Source organism: Apteryx rowi, unplaced genomic scaffold, assembly GCF_003343035.1.
Source record: "Apteryx rowi isolate R43461 unplaced genomic scaffold, aptRow1 scaffold_7, whole genome shotgun sequence".
In the NCBI taxonomy this organism is placed as follows: Eukaryota; Metazoa; Chordata; class Aves; order Apterygiformes; family Apterygidae; genus Apteryx; species Apteryx rowi.
In genome coordinates this window covers 1,250,473-1,272,984 of record NW_020450982.1, presented here as the reverse complement: position 1 = coordinate 1,272,984, position 22,512 = coordinate 1,250,473, and the positions used below count along the sequence as shown (strand labels likewise).

The window sequence follows — 22,512 nt, the reverse complement described above, 5'->3', positions numbered from 1 at the left end:
AAACACTGATGCCAATACAGATTTCATTCATGCAAACCCCTGTCCCTTCCTCCGCAGATAGGCAGACACTCTGCATCCTCTGGATGAAGGGGAGACCATGCCAATGGGGAAATGCTTTTTTTTTTTTTTTTTGTACCTCATGGGGAGGCAATCTCCTGCAATATTTCTACTCTTTTCCATAGTGGTCCCCAGTTACAAATCTGGATCTGTGCAAGTCCACCTCTACTGAAAACTGAGCTATTCTTCCTTCTCTGAAAAGACAGCACCAGTTACACAAATCCCTCAAGCCTCAACATGCTGTCAAATTGACACTCTTATAGTTATTAATCAAGAATTTAATAGATGAGATCTTAAAATTAACATGTCTTGGGAATTCTTTCATAAAAAAAAAAAAAGATCCAGTGAGTCATGACTCTGAATAAATTGTTCAGCATCTCCTTTTGAGAGACTATTTTGAACAAATACTTTATTGAGCAGACAGACTTTGGCAGAATACTCATGACTCACCTGTGGTATGAGGGCAATTAAATCTTTATCAAATTTCTTCTATCCATAAAATAAGTAGACAAATTAGAAATGAAAATCCCCTGCTTCTCATATTTTCAGTAACAGTCCCAGAATAGTTAACAAATACAATAGCCTGCATTTATTCTCACTTTCCTTCATTAAAAAAAAAAAAAATCAATGCTGCAAATATTCACAGATATGCAGACTATAGTTAAAGAATAATCAAAAAAGGGGCACATTTTACATATTCTGACATTATAACAAACAATACAAATACTGCCTTTTCTCTGCCTTCATAGTAGGTGATAGAGAGCTGTCCTTCYGAAAAACTCTTTTTATCACTAAACTGACTCCACCACGGCTCTCTCTCTCAGATAACATAATATTGTATTTGGAGGGTACATTCTCAGCTGAGAGAAACGACTGCCATTCCAGGAGCTTTAAAACTTTGAAGGTCTTAGTTGGATTAAGAGAGTTGCGTAGGTTCAATACTTTCAGCGCAGCACAGCACAGACATCTTGTAGGCAGTTAGTGGAAAATAAAGCTATTTGTTTCCTTCTTTTTAAGCACTCGGATCTTATAAATGGTATGCCAGGTGACTACCTTGCCATCACTTAGCAACATCAGGTTTTGACACGCAACTGGAACAACTGTACTTCCTGGTCTCAGCCATTTAGAGAGCATTTCCACAGCAAGTGCTACAGACGGGAGACCTGCCAAAAGACTTTCAGCCTAAGATGCAGTGTTACAAAGATGTTGTTGTGTCCAAGTTGCAGCCAGATGTTGTAAGTATTACTGATTCAGATGAAATTTCCTATTAAAAGAGTAAAGATCTGGAAAAGATCATTTCCACATTTAGGTGAAAGATTATTTAAATTACAGTTTTAACATGACAATGATATGAATGGGTTTTGCTGCATTTGTTCCCTTTAGATTTCTCGAAGTCTCTTAATAGAATATTAAGGTCATTCCTATGCATAATTAGTAGAAAATAATCTGAAGTCATTTCAAATGTATACAAGACATCAGAATGAGGGCCATAGCTTTTTCATAGCAGGACAAAAACTGCATATACAATTCAGAACATTGTAAGAAATATATCACAAAGACAGAACTTCCTGCAGGTTTTTCCTCTTTKAAGAGTTGGCTTTTTCCCTAAATAAATGGTTAATGAAGACAAACGAAAGGAAATGATTAATTTTACACTTCCGAACCCTGAAGCCTCAGGGCGAATTAAGCRGTTCTCGCAAATTTACATCATTTAATATCTTTGCAGTAATGACTTTTTCTGCATGCTATTTTCAAGATGAAAGGCATTCTAATAAAAAGGAGATCCATTTTAGCTAGGATAAGGAGCCTTAAACAGGTATGGACTTTCAGCTGTCATATAATTATAGCACAACAGCTGGAATGAGCATCAGGATAGAAATCCTGCTAAAATGGAGCACTGAGTTCCTACTATCAGCTACCACATCCAACACCCTTCTGTGCTTTACACCATATTTCACAACTAGCAAAACACCCTTGATCAGGAAGGGTATATAAAAAGAGGCTGAAGAGCTTTGCCAAATGCTGATGTTCCTCATCTCAGGAAGATCTGTGTCCAGACACCAACAACCTCCCAGGGACGCTGCAATCTCTACATCATTTTTACGCAGACTGACAATTCTGTGGTAGCAATTTCATCCCTGCAGAATCCAGCCCTCCTGAACTCACTGCTCTTGGCCACCCCTCATTGCTTGCAAGCCAACACCTACAGGCACAGCTTCTTTGGTGTTGCCTTCCATTTTAATTGATGCAATCATTAAAACAGCACTGTTTATTACTTATTATTTATTCACTTGTTACTTCTTTCTGGATCTCTTCATTAGGAATTCTGATACAAAAGATCAAGGTCCTGCTTTGGTTCTACTCTAGTTTTATGTTGTTTTCACTCCACCGACTTGCTGGCTTTAGGGCAGGTCAGCATTGTGCAATGGAGTACCATCTGGAGGCCCTCACTGAACTGAGACAGGGCTAACTCCAGAAGTGGAGATGCCACGGCTGTGCCAGCATGAAGCTGTGCTTAAGCTAAATTAGGCTTGCTGCAAGCCCCCTGCCATGTTGCACTAAGCGCAGCCATCCTGCTTTCAAACAAAGCATCTCCCCTCCATGATTTACTACACTGCTGAGCAGCTGAATGCACGAAGCCAGGTTATTGCAGCATTAAACCCTACACATGACATAAACCTGTCCTGCAGGCCCTCCAAATTTACATCAATGTAAAAGATTAGAATCACATCTAAAGACCCTCTTTATTTTTCTGTTAACTGCTAGCACTGTGAATTTAGGCTCAGAGGTGGGACAAAAAAACCACTGTAAATGTAAATGCTCAGTGGCATTTCAACTTCTGAACTTTAGCTTGTCACTTACGTTTCTCCCCATACCGCCTACACACAGCCAGAATTCACTCTCTGGCAACCACAAACAAGTTTCCTCCGCTCCTGCAAGCGGCGATTTCTGGAATAGCACAACATTCCCAACAGTGACAAGCCTTCGGCCTTGGGCACCTTAGAAATAAGAAGAGAATAAACTAGACACATGGAAAGAAAAAAGAAACTAGCAYTTCGTGTTAGTCCAATTACTGACTGGAACAAAACCCACCACACTGTGTTCCAGTGGAGACGCAGCTTGCAGCAGCTGGGGTAACTGCAAGGAAGTTTACGCACCCGTCCGCAACCCCTAAGCAGCTCTGTTCTTGCTTCCCGATTCTCTGCTGCCTTAGTCAGTTATGCCTGCAAAGGGAGCAGAGAGTGGCTGTAAATGGCTTCCAGCTGAAGAAGCTTCTATTTCACAACTGTGCCACACAAACAAAAGTGTTTACACCAGATGATAATGGAGACGTAACCCACTGAGGGCTGATGCTGTCCAATAGTTATGTCTGCCAAGTTATCCAGAAGTTGCATGATATTCCTACACACCCCAAATCACAGCTAGCCTCGGGTAGCCTTTGGGGGGCTGGCTCACCATGACCATAACTGAACTGAAGCTGATAATTACCACAGAAGTGACTAAGAGTCTCTGTTTAGAAAAAACAAACATATACATAAGCACAGTAAGGTCTGATTTTCTTCACATTTTTGCCAGTTTTACAATCCAGCTAAGTTAGACTTGCTGGTAAGAGAAGCATAAGGGTTAAGGTCTGTCATTCTACTCTTATGCAGAAGAGACTTAGAAAATGTAATTCTTAATTAGCATTGCCCCGGCTGAAAATTTCCAGTGTTACTATTCCACGCAATCAGCTGATGCACCAGCATGCTATCTTACAAACAGAATATTTCTTCCCAAAAAAGAAAACAAATGTATTGACTTCCTCTCTTTCCCCAGCTCTTCTTGGTCACTCTTACACACAACTCCATTATTCCAAATTCTGCTACAACTGTACTTTGCCAGAACTATCCTTACAGTTAATGTAAAAATGTTTACCAAGGTGTTATCTGATTTCACCGAGGAAGAGCCACGGTGCATCCCTCAGAGCTGAGTGAAAACTACAGGAAAAGTGGGACAGCCTTATAGAAACACATACAGCATGCGGCTGAGATGCGCAGTCAGGAAGCAATTCAGCATTTGGTGGTAATCCCAACAGGAAAGCATTTTTTTAGTGCTCCAATAATACAGGCCAATTTTAGACTGAGGGGAAAAAAAAGGATCCAAAACACATTTGACAGGACTTATTCATTTTTCTTTCCTCTTAAAAAAGGAAATCTGCAGACCCCTTTGTAAAGGACTTTTCATGGACTTATCGAAGCTGACTCACACCAGTCGACCACAATTTGGCACTGAAAGCACTTACTGCCTTTCAAAACTGGGAAGGGCTCTGTGCACCACTGGTAGTCGGCAGAGCCCGATACAGTTACCATGGCACTCGAACATTCAGTAACTTCCCAACAGCCACAGCTTTATCACTGATCTATAGACCAAAGGAGAGGAAGCAGCAGCCAGATTTTTGAATAAGGCCATACAAAAGCAGCGTTAGGGTGAATATGCTGCCTAGTAAGCATCCTATACACAGATCCCCTGTACATCCTCTTTTATTTATCACTCTGGCTGGAGCAATTGCGAGTAGACGGTATCACTTGATAGACATCAGTAGCACATGTGCACACACGTATCTACACACACCACTCTCCCTCCGTGACACTACAGCACTGGTACAAATGTCTGTATTGCTTGTCAGTGACTAGCCAGGCAGAAGCTAGCTGAGAAAATACACCACTATTGACCCTTCTTTAAATAATGCACAAAGTTCAATCACGTGGGCGTTACACAGTATGAAGTTTTTTCAATTAATAGAGCACAGCAGCTCATAATATAGTGCATTCATCTGCCTCACTCCTGCCTGCTCCCCCAAATTTTCAAACTCTCTTACCTCCTTTGCTTTGTTTCAGTTGCTAACATAAACAACTAATAGCAAAGCAATGAATATCTGATATATGATTAGCAAAGAAATGGATCTTAAGTAGAAGCAGCAAAGAAACGGAGGGCTTTTCAAACAAGATAAAAGTGCATGACAGACGTACAGGATGCCATGTGTGACCTAGGTAAAACACATGGGACCAGCAGCTCCATTTGGAAGGAGGAACATCTCAGCAACAAAGCAAAGCCCAGACTGTGACAGAAACAGAGAAGCCCTGAATATACTTTTGAGTCGCATCAACCCCGACTATAAAATGCAAGGTGCTAAATTGCTAGTGAATGACATATCTAGCCCCAAACACGGTTGCTGCTGCTGCCTTCGAACACAACTACACACAGTGACCAGGCAGCTCTCTCAGCACACTGCGGTTACACTGCAGCCTCAGCACAATTTAACTGCAATAATCAGGTAAGAGGTCAATTTGGGGACCTGTTTATTAAACAAAACAAAACATAGTTTTCTGTTGTGGATCGGGAGTAATGTCACGATTCCCCTTGTCCTGGAAGGATCATCCCTCACTCCCCATTCTAATAAATCAAAGGATGCTTTTGGGGATGGGATACTTGTACAACCTTCCCTCCACAAGACTGAAAACAGTCCTTGCTGACAGAAATACAGAAAATCAGTGTTCACTGAAGCAGGATGATGTTAAATAGCTAGACAACAGAAAATAAACGAAGAAGTCCCCACTGTTAAACACCAGGGTACTAAAGCACAATTTCTCACATCTGATAACCTGTTCTCATGGTCTCGGGTCACTAGTTTTGTTTCACAATTCAGTCATTCGGTTTACTCATAAGTATTTCATAAACATGATACAGTAGTAGACAACACACTGCATGAAAATTATAAGTGTGACTTGCATTACCTCCTTTGACCAGAAACATACAACACATGTACGTGCTCACTTCAGTCAAAGGCTATGAGAAGTCATAAATGCCACCCACTGTATTACCCTTAACTGATCACAGTGTAACCAAACACCTTTAAATATAGCATATACCTAGTCATAATGTAGAGGATGAAACTGTGAAAGAAAATCATATCAGGATGATTCTGATAAGACCACGGCAACAGGAAAACATTTTGAGGCACATCAGTCTAAGTCCTTATGGAAAACGGGAAAGAAAAAATAGAAAGTCTGTTCTACTGGAAAGTACCAAAATATCTGTTCTGKTTTCTGCTGTAAAAAGCAATACCTGCAAGAGGCCAGCTGTCCTTTCAAAAGCCTAACTGACTTACTACATCAAGAAGAATTTCACTTGAAATTTTCCAAGTAAAGCTTTTTCCTTACTGGACAACTAGTTGTCATTAGCCYATTTTTCTTAGAATAGGTCCAGATCTTTGAGCTATCAGCAGCTCTTCATCAACTAAAAGAAACATACTGGACTCTGATTCTGGATACAACATGGTACCTCTGAATGCAGTCTGGTAACARTTTTGTCATTTTGCAAAGATGTAGCACAAAGAGATACTACACCTTGCAGTGAGAGTAAATCCAATACTGCAAACAGAAATGACTCCAGCAAAATCAGAGCCGAGACTGGAGTTGGATTTGGCCCCCGTCATAATGCAGAGTTATAAGGAGATAACAGTGGGATTGAGGTGATTAACTATAAACAGAAATAAAGCTCCCATGTCAACTGTTTAACTGCCAACATAGGAGTGCTCAGCAAGCTTAGGCTGTCAAACTCAACAGCCTCCCAAAACACAAGCAGAAGAATATTTAAGTTAGTGGGATAACTAAGCATCCAGGTTTTCCTACCACAAAGGCGCTAAGGAATCCATGTTTTGCACACATACCGACTTTTCTACTAGCTACAATTTTTTTTCAGGGTACACGAGTCAGCAGAGTGAAAAAACAATGTCACTTACATACAAGAGAACACACTGTATTTTATTAACTGGAATAACATGAGGAGATTTCTTTTTCTCAATTTTTCCAATGACAATTCTGTATTAAGCATTTATGTTTTAAACAGAGAAAAAAATTATAATTATGGCAATACTGAGCATGTACATACCACGACAGGACAAATCAGTGGTTGAGCCTGAGCTGAAGAGGGCTGGTTTTCAGTTCTAGTTCAGACATAAATCTGAGATTAAATGGAAGAGATTTTACAGGATCGGCTTGCTTTTTTTTAAATCCAGCCCTGAATCAATCTCAACCACCTCTTGATACCTATTCAGAACTGGAAGCCACCTTTTCTTCCATACTGACTCACACAACACTTTCAGTATTTCCAAAGCACTGGAGAATTATCTGAGGCAAAAAAACATGCTGTAATAATTGCTGACTCCCACAGGGTGTAAAATATCTGCCTCCATCCTCCGTAAACCTTAAGCAAGGTTGCTGCCCCTTGCCTTYGCTTCCTTGCTTTGCGCACATTCATGGGTACCGTTTGCCTTCCTTTTGAAACAACAAAAAAACAAACACTGGCACAATCGATTCACTGTGTCCTTGTTGCATCCGCCTACGCTACAGGACAGGCCTTCAGCTGACCAGTCATCTGTGTTGGGGCCTTACTGGAGTGCAGGTTTCTGGTCTTGATGTAAACACTGTGTTTCTCAGTGTCCACCAGTTTTACTGCTGTCARTCCTGTTCTTAGTTATCAATACACGCCATTCTTTCAACCTTGTTCTTTTATTTCTTCTGGTGTTTTTACAAACATTTATTTCCAGTCATACTTTTTTCATACCAGTCTAACTTTTTCTGTTACAAATCTCTACACATAACTGGATTAAACTGCTTTATCATTAAGCTGTTATCAAAAGGAGCAACCTACGCAGCCCTGACTTCACACTTCTATCCCTTCCTTTGAGTCACTGTTAGGGAAGACGTAGAGGCACGGCAAGTCAGACCAGCCTGAAAACTAATCCTGGAGCAAAAGGATCAGGTTTTGGTCAGATGACTGAGCAGGCATGGCCCACCTTGCAACCAAATAATCATTACTGTTGACAAAAGAGAAAGAAGGGAAGGGAAATGTATGCCTAAGGGAGAGCRGCAGACCACTGCTTCCAGTGGCAACCAGCACTAAATTCAGCTTAAGCCAATGTCATATAATGCTGCATAAATAAGGGTAAAACAATAATTGTGTCTCTGCCATTACCTGTCCCTCAGGCCATACTTAACTATTTCACATGGAATGGCTGAATGAGCTGTAAAATATTCAGCATGCACTGGCTCACCTCCAAGGCASAGTCCAACACCTACCTACTCAGTAACTGTAAGTTTTGTTCACAGGTAACATTTTGCTTGATGCTTTTTTCTTCTTTTCAAAGACTCATAGTTGGTTTTATTTCCCATTGCTCATCTTCCTTCCTCTTAAAACATAAGTTTTTATTTCTCTCCCTTTTATCGCTCTTACAAGTCTAATCTTACAGAACATTCAGAGTTGCATGACCACACAGTTCTTCCCAGAACAGAAGAATTATTACTTGAGATATAAACAAGACTTTGGCATTGAGTTACAGACATTGCTATTGCATCTCTTTTCTGATCAGATATTCTGCACTGTGTTTTAACAACAAGGTAGTGCTTTATGCCCATCCACCACTGATGACTTTCATTTTTGGGACCCAATAAGCCATCAGGGCAGTAAGTAGTAATCCTGGCCTCCCTTGCATGGATCAACCTGCTCTTTTCACTGTCATGACTTTGTCCATTTTAGTTGTTGGTCTAGATATCAAATCAGAGGATCTCACAATAGCTGCAAATCTACCGAGCAGAATCAGGCCTAATCTATCTTTAGAGACATCTATCACCATCGCATCCATTTATTAAATTACAGAACTCATATCTCTTTTTAGAAACAAATTTGAAGTCAGTGTTTATAAGGAACTTATCAAAAACATAGCGGGAACAAGATGCCAGGGGAATAGATGACTGTCTCATCTGAAATGCATAATTAGCTTTTGGTTAAGTGTGCAATTAACATCAAAATTTACAATCAAGTACGATGATGTTCTAATTTTACCTTCTTTAAATTAAAAAATGAATTTAGTTACCAGCGTTACTTCTTTGAATCTCCTCCCTATCAGGTGAGTTGCACGGTAGCATCCTGTCATTCAGGTGACAACTGACACAAAAAGCTCTTTAAAACACTGCATATTTGCCTTCTGGACAGCTGCAGCTTGGGGTCTTTCTTCGGTTTAGGCTTTTTAGTTTTTCAGTGGTAACTGCCACTCACCATAATTAGCAGTTGTCATATTTCTGTTTGTCATGGACCTTCCCACAAAAATAGAGTGATGTTGCTTTGCACCCTCTTCCCAGCTGTGCCTGAGAAGCAGGATGCGTGCTCCAAACACCCACTAGACCTAATCTTAGACCCCTACAGGTTTCAGCAGGTAAACCATAGCAATATCTTTTTTAATGGGGGGGGGGGGGGGAAGCTATACTCTTCCTGATCAGCAGTATCTTAAAAAACATACCGAAGTCTAAAGAGGCTATGTTCAGCTGAACATCATGTCCTTTTGCCTTTTAATCTGAAGTTCAATTTACATCTCTCTCTGCCTTAAGAAAGAAAAAAAGGATTGAAAGAAGTTTCAGCTGTCATATCAGCTGCCAAATCCTGTATTTAATAATTTATTGATCACATATATGTTCATAGTATGTAGAACAAAAATGAGACTCCATTGTATAGGGTGCTGCACAGAAGTACAATGAAAGCCAGCCTTTGCTTCAAAAAAGCTTACAAACAAAGAGATAAGGAATAAAAAGAAAACTTTTACTATTTTTGTGGTTTATTTCATTTGACAAGATAAAGCCTCATTGAAGACTTCACCTTACAACTGGGATGGGTTAAAAGCTCAAATGCAGTCAATTAAGAGGACCCAGCTAACCCATTAAACCATCACACCTTGAATGAATTTGACAGTGCGTCCCAAAGTATAGACACTAAGAGCTTCAATTCCCCATCTGCAAAACTGGAACAAAAATACATCCTATCCTATGGGGGAAAATGGAAACAAAACACATTCAAAAAAGTGTTACAGTTTTAATTCTGAGGTGCTCAGAACCCAGGGCAAGGCGGACAAGTAAAACACAGGACAGAGACTGGGAATCCCAATACCCTGCACCCTACCAACATGCAACACACTGCCAAAGGACGGGCTGCACGCCTCTCGGGGGCTGTCCAGAGAGGACTAAAACCTCCTCTTGCTTCTACCTGATGTTTTAGCTTGAACAAAAAAACCTGCCTCAGGCCTGTGAAAGTTGATGTGCAAAGTGTTGTGGCATGCAAGTATTTTGGGCTAAACACTGCCAGTGATTTTGCATCAGTCAGGCTGTGCTATTATCCAAAGAGCCCACAGAATTAACCTGGATTGGGCCTGCGGGAAGGCCCAGAATTTACCCCTCAGTATTTAATCTCACCAATACATTGCTCTAGAGATCTGCTCTAAGTATCCATTATTACTCACCACCAAGAGACACACAAATGCACAGAGGAAGGGAAAACAAAACATAACAAAACAAACAACAAACACCCTGCTTGCATCATTCTCACCTAAAACCAAAATCACTTTTTGTGATTCATTCTGCTTCTATTTGGATCTGGACCAGGTAGCCTTGTGTAGCTGCTAGGCAACCTGAACACTGTATTGAGTATTTATACCTGTATGCATTTGCTAAGAATATAACGTTACCTTTGAGATTTATTCATAATAAGAAAACACACCTACCTGAAAATATAATAGCTTTCCTTTCTGATCAGTAATAAAAGCATCTATGGGACTACAGAACTGTTGGTCAGGAAATAATCCACATGTACACCACACATACAGAGAGAGATTATAAATCAGCTCCTTATAAATTTATCATAAGAAAGTACTTTTAAAAATATGTTTTTATAGATGGCAGTGCTATAAAATTCTGATCTAAGAGTTACATATATGCAGACATTAGAATATCTACATAGTATTAATATGTATACATAAAATATTTTAAATGATAAAGGATAACTACCAAACCTCATCCAATTACAAAATGAATTTTCTCACTAGAAGTCATTTATTCAGTTTACATGCAGCCATCATTTCTAAACAAGACAGAAAAGCCTTAGAAGATTCAACATTAAGGATACTCCAGAATCTGTTGACTGCATGTTAACAAAAATGATAATAAAAAACAAAATGAAAAAAAAMCAAAAACATTATTTCACTTAACGCCTCTCAGAACCATTTTACTGTTTTGTTCTCTAGCCAGCAGAACTGTATTCCTCCTTAAAAACATCATGAATATCTTTGATATGTCCTATTTCCCCATGCCCCCAAACTCTAGAGAAAAAATATTCTTTTCAAGTCTTTTCAAATGAGTAGATCATTTCCCAGACTGCTATGTGACTAGCACAACTGTCAGGAATCTTATTATAAATACCAATTTGGGTGCTTGAGGCTTTAATGTCAACAGAGCAAACAGGTTTTGATTACATCAAAGCTGAACAGAGCAGCACTCTGTTCTTGATCATTACATCTGACAGCTTATCATATCCTGATTCACGAAATAAGGCCTCCCTCAAACCCAACAAAAACAAAAACTAGATCTCTGTCTTAAAAACACTGATCGAATTCTACTAGAGATATAAACTGCAGGACAGGTCAGACAGGTTGTAACATTCACTGACATATCAACACACTGTTAAGAGTCTTCATACACAGCTGACTGGCACTTGAAGAGGTACGAATTTTGTTTAGTTAAAAAAAAAAAAAAATCAAAGGAGGTCCTTCTAGCTGAGGTCCTTCTAGCTAAGGTCCTCTACCCAGATATTCTACTCTTCTTATCAACACAGGCAAAAGCAAATTGATGTAAAAAGTCATTGCAATTCAGAAAGTTCAGTGGTAACTGTTTAGGGGATTTGGTTTGTTTTTTTTTTTTTTCCTCCTTTGAAACTTATATGACACAAAACAAGGCTATTTGTACACAATCTCCAGCCTGCCAATTCTCATTTGCCACAGCTGCACACACTTAACAGAGCTCTGCAAGCATGGATGTGCTGAAAGAAATGCAGGTCTGTGGCGCAGAGAATATAACAGTGTTACTCTCTGGATTTTATATAGAAATTTCAAGTGGATAATTTAAGCACTTGCATCCCCTCCTTCCTCCCTTAGGAAAAAAAAAAAAAGAGCTTCATATTAAACCCAATCCAGTTAGGACTTAAAATCAAGCTTAGGTGCTCATAATTAAAAAAAGGTCAACATAGCTGGAAAGTTGTAAGTAAAGGCGAAGTGTTAAATGTCAAGTGACAGTGTTAAAAAATGGAAGCATGGGGTCCCACGCTCACAGCAACTGCCACGCGAGGGCTGGCAGGTAATACGTGCTCGGCAGCAGGCAACGGCGAGCAACCGCGTCCTGGCAAACTCCCCTTGTCCTCCGCCTTCTTCCCTGATCTCTCTCACAGCCGCATCCTGCCTTGTCACCAGGTAGTTTCAGACTTAATTCTCTTCTGGTTTTATCGCTACTAGAGGCAGAAGCTGGTAACTTGAAACCCCTTCGTCTGCTCCCAACCCATTTTGTATGTCGCTGGAAGGAGCTTTACAGAGCAGCCACCACCAGTGCCATTACACTGCAGCTGCAGCTAGTTCCAGTGTCATTTTTGCTAGTAATAGATACTGAAATGTAGCAAGTTCCTTCCTATAGTTCTTTCAATCCAGTAACAGCTTCCCATTTATGAGCACATTATACTGCTAGGATAAAATAACAATTCATGAGCCCATTTCTCTGTCGCTATGCGGGGCTTTGCTTTTTACAGAAGTAGAAAGGGTTATTCAAGGCAGACTTGTAAGTTATGTTGCAAAATAAGTTTCCAGTACTTCCAGTATTCCAAAATACGCTTCTTATGTTATGTGGTACACAATAGCTTACAAAAATAAATATTCTTCCAGCTGTTCTCAAAGGTGGCTGTTTGCTTCTTATTTTTGCAAAAAGAATATTATAGCAGTCTGTTTTACTTTTGTTGAATGTCAGTCACAACATACACCATTTTTCATTAAATGCTGCAAATTTAGTCGCAACTTATTATCACTAAATAATCTCTTCCTCTGAATATGGTTCAGTTGAAATCGAGGCATTGCCTCCTTCCATTTGTAGGCAGAATGGAGCTCAATAGAGACTGTAAATCATTTTAAAAAGTAGTCAGAAGAGAGGTTGGTAAAAAACAATTCCTTTCGTACACAGAGTTTTGGTGTGTTAACAGCCCCACTACTGCACGTAACCTGAGGCATACATTGACCTTATAGGTTTAGGCTTATGACAGGTAAGAGGTAAACAAGTTCAAATACTGTGTCTTTTTTTAAAGAGGTACACACCCAAAGTTTTTGTTAAGGTTCTTAAATCATGACACACATCAGGGATACCTGCAAGGAGCACAGAAATAAAGAGCACAAGTCACTCCAGGAACTGTCAAGCACTGACACGAACCTTTTATTGAAAATAAAGTTCAAATCAACAAAGTTGCTGATACTTCAGTATTACAGATCCTTTAGCTAGCGCTCTCTGAAGAATCAGCCTGACATACTATCTCTTTTCATGAAAAGTTTAAGGTTATTAAAGACTTTTTTCCCCAAAAAAGCCTTCAAAACAGATTTATGTAAAATTCTTGCTCAATTCATTTTAATTCCAGTACCTTTATAAAAAACATATATCTTTCATGGTTCTTTCTGCCTTGCTTTTACACAATTTATTACAGAATTTCATGTTCTGAGATTAAAAAAGTTAAACACAGGATGGAAGACATGTAATTTCTTAGTGAGCCTAAAGTCTGAATGTTCCCATAACTCAAACTCTAAATGAAAGCAAATAGTTCCATGCCAGGTTATCTACATTCGTTTCAAAGCCAGGATTTAGCAACACAGAGAGGATCTTTTATTATGTCATTCGTTGTATCTGGCATCCAGCAACACAGAAACAAAAATGAATCATATACTTGCAGGAAATAAAAAAAGTTCCTCATTTGAGATTATCACTCTGAATTCACGTCAGTCACAGTAAGAAATAATGCGATTGCTATAATATTACATTGAAATCTGATAATTAAAGATTAATTATAAATCTACTGCATACAGATCAATTAGAAGACTGTGCTCTTGGCTGGGGCGGGGTTGGGTGGAAATGCTGTGCAGTTTCAACTTACCTTCAATACTGAACTTAAGCTTAACTTGTGGGAGAAACCACTAATAGACAGACACTCTGTGTTACTGAGCTAGCTCCTGGAAATTGTTAAAAGAGATCAGGCTAGCATTCTCTTAATCTGAGATCTTTTCTTTTTCTGCAAAACAGAAGAAGAGAATTTTGCTAAGGAATTCAGCTGAGGCTTTGTAGTACTTCAAAGCACAGCAATCTGAGCCCAGCTTCTTTAAACGCGTTTAGTAATTCACTGGGACACAGAGGGTTAAGTGCTACCAGGATCAACCCTACAGCGCAAATGCAATTTAAGTCATTTGTCAACATCTATCATAAAAGAAATCACTTGCTTTTCGTAAAAATAAACATCATGAACTGTTCACAAAATTGCTTGCCTTTGGTCTTCCACTCTGCACTTCAGGAAACATTGGGGTTTTTGTTTGTTTTTTACTGGCCTCAGATGCTGTAACTCAAAAAGCCTGAGAAAGTCTCACGACTGGGTTTTTGAGCAGAGGGACCCTTCAGCTTACCTGTACAAGTCTGGCCACACAAAACACATGAGCAATAAGAATCTATACTAATCCAAGRTCTATTTCAAAAGAAGCCATATTTTACCATCATACCTGTGTTAGGTCGAAGATAAAGCATTTTTGAAAATGCTGGCACTTACCCAAATCTGCAGCTTCACCCGCTTGTCATTCCTATAAACGGTTTTCACTTTGAAGTCAATTCCTACTGTGCTAACAAAGGCTGGTGTAAAGGTGTCATCCGCATATCTGAAGAGGAAGGACGTTTTACCCACGCTGCTGTTGCCRATGATCAGGAGTTTGAACATGTAATCGAAATTTTGATCTGAAGTATCTTTCTGCCTGTATCTGGCATCTGTTGCTGAAGCCATCTAAGAAAATGACAAAACATTGAAAAAGAACAAATTTAAGAGCAGTTAGTGTTTGTTAACTGCACACCCTGTGTTTAGCTTCTCTCTCTGCTTTTTGGCATTATATCTACTGAAGAAATAGGAATACACCTTGAAATCCTCTTTGTAAAGTCTGGCTTTTAATTTCTGTTATCCACTTGCACTGGTAAGATTTTCAAACCCAAGAAATGCACCTGTTAYGCTTCTTTGTATTTAAAAGAATAACAGATGGCTATTGCAAATTGTTCATATACTAGTGCAGAAACATTCTTTACTTCAATGGCAGGGTGCCAGTTCTGTTTCTCCAATAAACTGCAGTACTGCAACCAAAAAACAAAATCTTTGACAGTGCACCATATTACGCAATTTAGTAAGCAGCCACGGAGGCAGATAAAACTGAGTAATTCCTCTTATGACAATAAAAGGAAATCTGCATTACCATCTCATGCTCCACCACCATTCTATTCTTAGAAAAGTTCTTTCTTCAATATTTATAGAGAAAAAAACTTAGTGATGGGAGGAGACAAAACATCAGTGGGCAAAAGGAACTTCAGCTGACAACCTTGAATCCACCCAACATCTACCTACTCTCAAGACTGTGGTTAAAATAAACAGCATCTGCATAAAATGTGATGGCTCGGTGGGGTTGCAAGGAGCGTTTGGAAGGGATAGATTATCTCTTTTGGTTGTTGGCAAAGGTGAGAGTTGGGGACGTTGGGGGTAAAAGCAAAATAAAATAAAAAAAAGAGGCAGCCTCAAGGATCCCTCCTTCTCTGGTGACCTTGCACTGAATTCAGAAACCAAAAAGCAATCATGGAATCTGAAATACGCAGCTCAGACACGCTGTGCAAAAAGGCAGGCCTCTGTCTTTTCACCTCTATTCGTGTAGTTACCTTCTGCTGTGGTACCAACTGGATTTATCACAGAAAGGAGAAAAAGGAAGCTTGGAAGAATTTAGCTTGTAACAGACATGCCAGGTTTTCATCTTTAAAGCTCTGTTTCAATATCTAGCTCGAGTCAACCACTTGGCCTGGGCTCCTGAGAGCCAGTCAGGGGGTTGTGTGAACTGGGGCAATGACAGCAGCTACTCATCCACCAAACTAGGACACGCATTATTCATCTGCTATGTCAGAAAGCAAAGTCTGAGCGGAAACTGAAGTCTTTTTTCCCCCCAACATCCAAAGAAGTAAGTTAATATTTCCCTCAACTTGGACTCACAGGTATCTTCGGGAACAAAACTCCCACTAACATCTACTCTGAGCGTTTGCCCGAATACTTTCCTTTTTATCAAGTCTCACTCACACACAGGACTTCACCCACTTGCTGAAAAAAACAGTTTGAAACTTAGTATAGTTGAATGGCTATAAACCAAAATTCTGTCCAAAACCGATTTAAACTGGGATATCAATTTAACTTAAGTTGCCAACAAAGTGGAAACAAACCAAAACCATCTCAGTTTAAACTTAAGTAAAATATGTGTGACTTTATCTCTGCTTAAATACAAGCAGGTTTCTCACACAGACAAGGTCTGGTGCAGCAGACAGTTCGTTCATAGACTGTACATTAATGAGGACAGGTTCTGAAGAAATTTAGGAATAGCTGAGTACTCAATAGCTTCACTGAATGCAGCAATATCTTCCCACAAGCGAGTCTCTATAGGATACAGTAAAATTCTGATACATACAGGTCTTAACTTCAACTGCTATTAAACTAAGGTCCTTTGCAAGCACTCCAAAAAGCCCAAGTACAAATTTTCTTCTGACCAGTGTATCAGAGAAAATGTTCTTTTATTCACATCTTGTGGATCTTAATAGGAATTTTTAAAATGAAGAATTCAACACCAACTGACTTCCATGCACATGCTCAGGGAAATGCATACACTGCCAGTTTCAAACAGAAAACTCAGCTGCAAAAATAATGAATCCAAATGATTAGTTGATTTGTACCATCACCAAGCTGGAAGACAGAGACAAGTTCTATATTTGAGTAATTTATCTTCCTCATACCCATACGTGATTTCCACAAATGCCACTGAAATCACATGTGCACTTGCTAATGGGAAAAAAAATTCTTTACTTCTCCATTCCACTCACAGAGGCTTGAAAAAGTGACACGCCCTCATCACTTGAAACCTGGACATTTAAAGATTTACAGGTAGACCTTTAACAAAGTAGCATTCCACTAATCACATAGGAATCGATATCTTCTTTCTTCCACTACCTTCATGGAATCCATCCACGCACTCCAAGACAATCTTTTAAATGAAACACTGCTGCTTCCATTAACCCCCTAGATTGCTATAATCAAAAGTGTACCTGGCTACAAATGCTACTTTCAAATCTCAGTTAAAAAAGCAATTACAGAATGTGACCAGCTAGAGGAGCTTTGTTAGAAGCACAATGTAGAAAATAAGATCAAATGATACTTGGACAGAAAGTGGTGCTGTTGTCATAGAAGCACAACACTCACTGCCTTGGGCTCGCAACTGCTACGCTGAAGACGCCACAGTTCGGTTCACAGAATCATTAGAGGCAGGGTCAGAGCACAAAATTTTCAAAGGCAAATTCCATCTCCTTGCTTAAATTTGACTTTTCCCTCTCCCTCCTCCGGTCAATAAAGTGAAACTGGAAGGACAGCCATACTAATGACTGCAGATTGTTAGTGAAGTTGTACTCAACAAGCATTTGGCCTGAAAGCGTTCACAAGGCTGCCCGAGAATATGTGCTTGAATCCTCAAGCTAGGAATGAGCAGACTTGTCTCCTAATTCTCATCCTTCTCTTTTGCTCACCCACTTGTTGTCACACCCCTGTTCCAAGCACTCCCTAGTTATGCCAGTGCTAAGAACTGCACAGTGAGCTGGTTCAGGGAACAGATCCCCGCTAAAAATAATTCCTCCTAACGCTTTTCCTATTTTGCAGGGCTATTTTTTTTTTAAGTTGGTTCAGTTCTCTGCTCCCAGGAACCAAGCCGAGGGGACTGAGCAGTGGGAAAGGATGGCAGTTGCTGTGCTACCGAGAGAAGGGCCCGTGTAATCACACCTCCTGCTGGCCTCCTGCACTCAGCAGAGATTCAACCTCAGCAGCAGAGAGAAAAGCGAAGCAAACGTCGGACAGCTCCCAACAGACTTGTTGAAAGAGTGTAAAAGAGAAGCTTGTGATGGTTTCTATTTCCACTGGCTTGGACTAGTCCTCAAGAAAAATCCTCCACAATAAAGATTTAGCTTCATTACAAAAACCCCATCGTACACAAGAAGAAAAGCTGCCAATTAGAACGTCATTGAGAAAACCTTAGTACGAGACCTTGCATCTTTTGGTTGTTTGCCTGGGTAGCCCATTTCTCTGCAGGTGAAAGCATACTAATATGGAGAACTTATCTCCCTATACGTTTTAGGAACAGGATCAAAGTCTCAAACATATCCAGTTCCTGCAAGTTTTGTGAGAATAAGCTGTTTTATAGATACAAGATACCTTATTATTCCCATACTGAGGAAGAAGTCTGCAGTGTGAGCCCATCTTTTATTAGACAGAGAATCCACAAAGGAGGAGGATGCTACAAATGCTCTAATAGCAATAAAAATCTTTAATCAGAGCTTATTAGACACCAAAGAATGCATTTCTCAGTCAAGACACCTCTCCAGCCTTAATTTTCTACTTTGGTCTAATGCAGTTTAAAAAGAAGCCTGTCACCCTGAGACACACCTCCACAGGAAACCAGCCTTCACTGCCTTCAGTGCTCAATGAAATATATCATATAGATGGTTCCTCCCAGCTGCGTTCTTTAAGTTTGTGACTAACACTGTAGTGAAGAATCAAACAGCTTTGCAGTGTAACATGAACCATCAAAATGTTACTGCTCTTACAAATCAGTAAGATCGGTCAACTGTTACCCCAGCTCTTCAATATTTACTGCCTACAGCCAGCTTCTGTGAAAAGCAATACATGAACCGTCTAAACTGATGGTGCTGGAAGAAGGGGGTAGAAATCAACTGGTATATCTTGCCATCCATTCACTTCCAGAAAAACAAATGTTGACTTCGAATGTTTCCAGTCATTATCATTCTGCCTAGAAACTAGTAGCTCTTCTAGATCTGCTCATAGACAACAAACAATAAATTGGAGCATTACCTGGGAAGTTTAGCCTTCTCTCTACTAGAAGCCACATGTGTCTGTTCAGACATGGATRTTTTCATGTCCCACTATCTCTCACAATATAGCAAGGAAGAAGTCTGAATTGCCTTAGGCAAAGGGTCCTACTGACTGCTGTGAGCCACTTCAGTCAACAGTGAAAGGTGGTCATGCTGATGGAACTTATACTTAAAGCGACACATAAAGAAATATTTGCACTTCCAACATGTTATGAATCCATGTATTCTATATATTATGAATTCTGTGTATTTCTAAAAATAAAAATATCTTTCAGTATTTTTTACTGCTTTATTTTTAAAACCAAAACCAAAATTTACCACAAGTGTTTTGGGTTCTATACCAGTTGCAACTTAAACCTGAATGTTTTCAACTGTTTCATCATCATCTGTTAGCACATATCATTTTCTTTTGTTAGACAGATTAGAAGCTAGAGATGAAACTGCCACTATATATTTCTAAGAGTCAAAAATCTTAAGACAGCATGCTAKTCTGGGCTGGGTCCAGCCTAATTTTACTTATGTTCAGCAACTGAACCTCCACTGTTTGYCTGATGTACTATTTTACCGGCTAACAAAACTAGCAGGGATAGGAACCAGTCCTGTATTTCACAGTCAAAACTTCCTTTTCTTACTTTCATTTTACTATTCCGATGTTCCAGGGCTTAAGATTAGCCAACAGAAAATAAATAAATACATAAWTAAATAAAACAGAATAAGAAGTTATGACCATCAGTTTAAGAGAAATCAGTGATAACAACAGGCAGCAAGAGAAGGGACACGGCTGTACCTTTTAGACTCCTGGCTATCCATAGCTACTGATGAATGTGGAAGGAAAACAGGAGATTAGATACAGTCACTTCATAAAAACAGAAATAATGAGGCTCAATAAAGGTAGAACTAGGAAAAMCTGTATAGCTCTAAAGTCAAAAGATCATCAACCTGTCAAGGCTCTTCTGGAGACGTAGGAGAGGAGCATTGTAGACACTTCTGAAGATAGTACGAAAGACTATGGAAACTATTCTGTAAGTTAGGCAGTAGGGAAGGGGGAGGGAGGGAAGGGGCTAAACCAAAAGATTCCTTTCATCCCTAATATTTACCACTTAGCAGCAATCAATGAGAGGCGTTATTCACACACAGCATAACTTCTTTTCAAAAGACTTAATACCTTCTTCCCCCCCCCCAATATATTAAGAAGTGCACCTATATTAAAAATAGTCTAGTTCACAAACTACACATTTAGGTCACTTCTCTGTTATAAAATCTCACTTCTTTATGTGCTCTGTCATCTGAAAAAAAATATTTTTGTTGTTCTTTTTTCTTTTTCAGGAATTAAATTAAATCCTGAATCAGATTTCTATCAAGTAATGGTATTTTTTACAGCCAATATATGYTGCCCTAAGAATAAAGCTCATAAAGGAAACACGGCCACGACCTTAAGKGGATTTATACAAATGCTAGAACTACAAGAGAGATTTAGCAGAAGCAGAAAATATATTACGAACAACTAACATAACTGCTAATAAGTATTGCAAGCAAAGATAGTTACCAATTTAGATCTATAATCCATGAGACAGATGGAGGCTTTGCTGTGAGTATATGAATCAAGAGTGGTCACACTGTTGAACCTGCGATGTAGAAGCAAAACGGATTACAATGTTTACGATAAAGATGGATAATGAGAATATTACATAAGAGACTAACGAGTAGACAGGTTAGATTGTGAAAACACTACTGTATAAGGGCCTGAACTTCCTTCACTGGGTGAAAGCCCCATAGTATACAATGAGAACAGAAACGCTGCTTGAGTTAGCAAGAGATATTAAGTTAACAGTAGATATTTGGAGCCATCGATTTTAAATTTATTAAAGGAAGATTATCTAGATTAATCTAAAATTTAATTTCCAGGTAAGTTCTAGAAGCGGACATAAAACCTCAGAAATGAATCATTACACATTTCCTGCAGAAAGGCAGCAAAGTAAATGGAACCAAGGAGCAGCTGAAATATCTGTATGTATTTTTGTTTTGCACAAAGCCTGGGTCAAAGTCTACTCAGTTACTGTGCTGCAAAGGCCAATTACAATAGGACATGTAAATAGCTGCAACTCCCCTTACAGCACATCTATATAAAAATAACTGCTTTAAAGTAATAGTTATTCCAGATTTAGAGCAGAAAAACATAACAGCATTTAGTCCTCTTTTTCATGGCTAATATAATCTAAAGGCTAACTTTGCCCCGGTGCTTTTTCTTCTCCAGAAAAAAAGGGCGAACAGCTGTTTTGTTGTCCCAACTTACATTATACTGCCTTATGGAGACTGCTGAAACACCCGGACAAATTCAGACCTTATGTAAATAATAAGCTGCAGCTACCTACCCTAGGCCAGAATTTGGACCAAACAAGGACAAATCCTTTTTCAAAATCCACACAACTGACAATCACCTCACTTGGCTCACAAACGGCTCCATGGGCTCTTGCCCAAACTATTCCACGTTTTTCCATACTGGTTACATTTCCCTGTGTCTTCACAACCCTATTCTCTGAAATGGTTCATTGGTTTTGTGACAATCTCTGCCTTCCACTTCAGCAGCATCCACCGTTTCAGCAAACTTGTTTCTGAAGCTTCAACCCTATAACTTAATTGCTAGATCGAGAACAAAAATAAGTCAATAGAAAGCAAAGAGCAAAAACAAAAAAAACCCTCACCTTTCTATTTTTTGTGATTTTAAAAATGGGAGCCCCTCATCTTGACATGGAAAACTAAAATTGATTTTGCTGTCCACAATTAAAAACTATCATCTATTAATGAGTACAGAAGTCTTAGCAACTAGACTCTTGTAGTGAATTTGCTCCAGAATTCACATGTTATACATGACTCCAATAGATACATGAAAGTTGCAGGATAAAAACCTTTACAAAAAATGAGTGGTGTTATTTATATTACCCTTTCAGATTTGGGAGCAGAGACTTTAAAGAGTCTCCTAATAATTTGCTGGACGTAGAACAAAAGAAGTCAAGAATCTTTGGATATCATCACTTTTCATCAGCTTTCCGACTTCACAATTACATTTTGGCACACAGCAGGCTGGGATTGTTGTTAGAAAGATTTCCTCGAATCAAATCGATCTTCCCGTGTCTGGAACCATGCCTCTCCCATTTCCTGCCTAAATGGGCAACATCCTTATACTCCATTTTAGGGTCATGACAAAACTCGCAGGAAGAAAGTCATAGTTACGCTAATTTTACAATGGTGAAAATGTAAAGAAATAAAAGTTTCCACATCTTTACTCTCATTTCTGAGTGATTTCATTGCAGCTGTTTTAGTATCACTTGGTTTAGTGCCTGTTGACAAACATGCTACACTCCCTTTCCAA

General features: G+C 39.3%; 1 protein-coding gene across 1 annotated transcript in view; it reads right to left on the bottom strand.

Annotated features, from left to right (window-relative positions):
* RAB3B (RAB3B, member RAS oncogene family) overlaps window positions 1-20,717 on the bottom strand; it is a 58,379-nt gene extending 37,662 nt beyond the window's left edge. The window contains exons 1-2 of the mRNA XM_026086888.1: window positions 20,689-20,717; window positions 14,752-14,979 (exon numbers count right to left, since the gene is read on the bottom strand). Of these exons, the coding sequence (XP_025942673.1) occupies window positions 14,752-14,979; window positions 20,689-20,709 (249 nt within the window). The 5' untranslated portion in view covers window positions 20,710-20,717. The remainder of the gene's footprint in view (window positions 1-14,751; window positions 14,980-20,688) is intronic.
* Window positions 20,718-22,512: the final 1,795 nt, after the last annotated feature.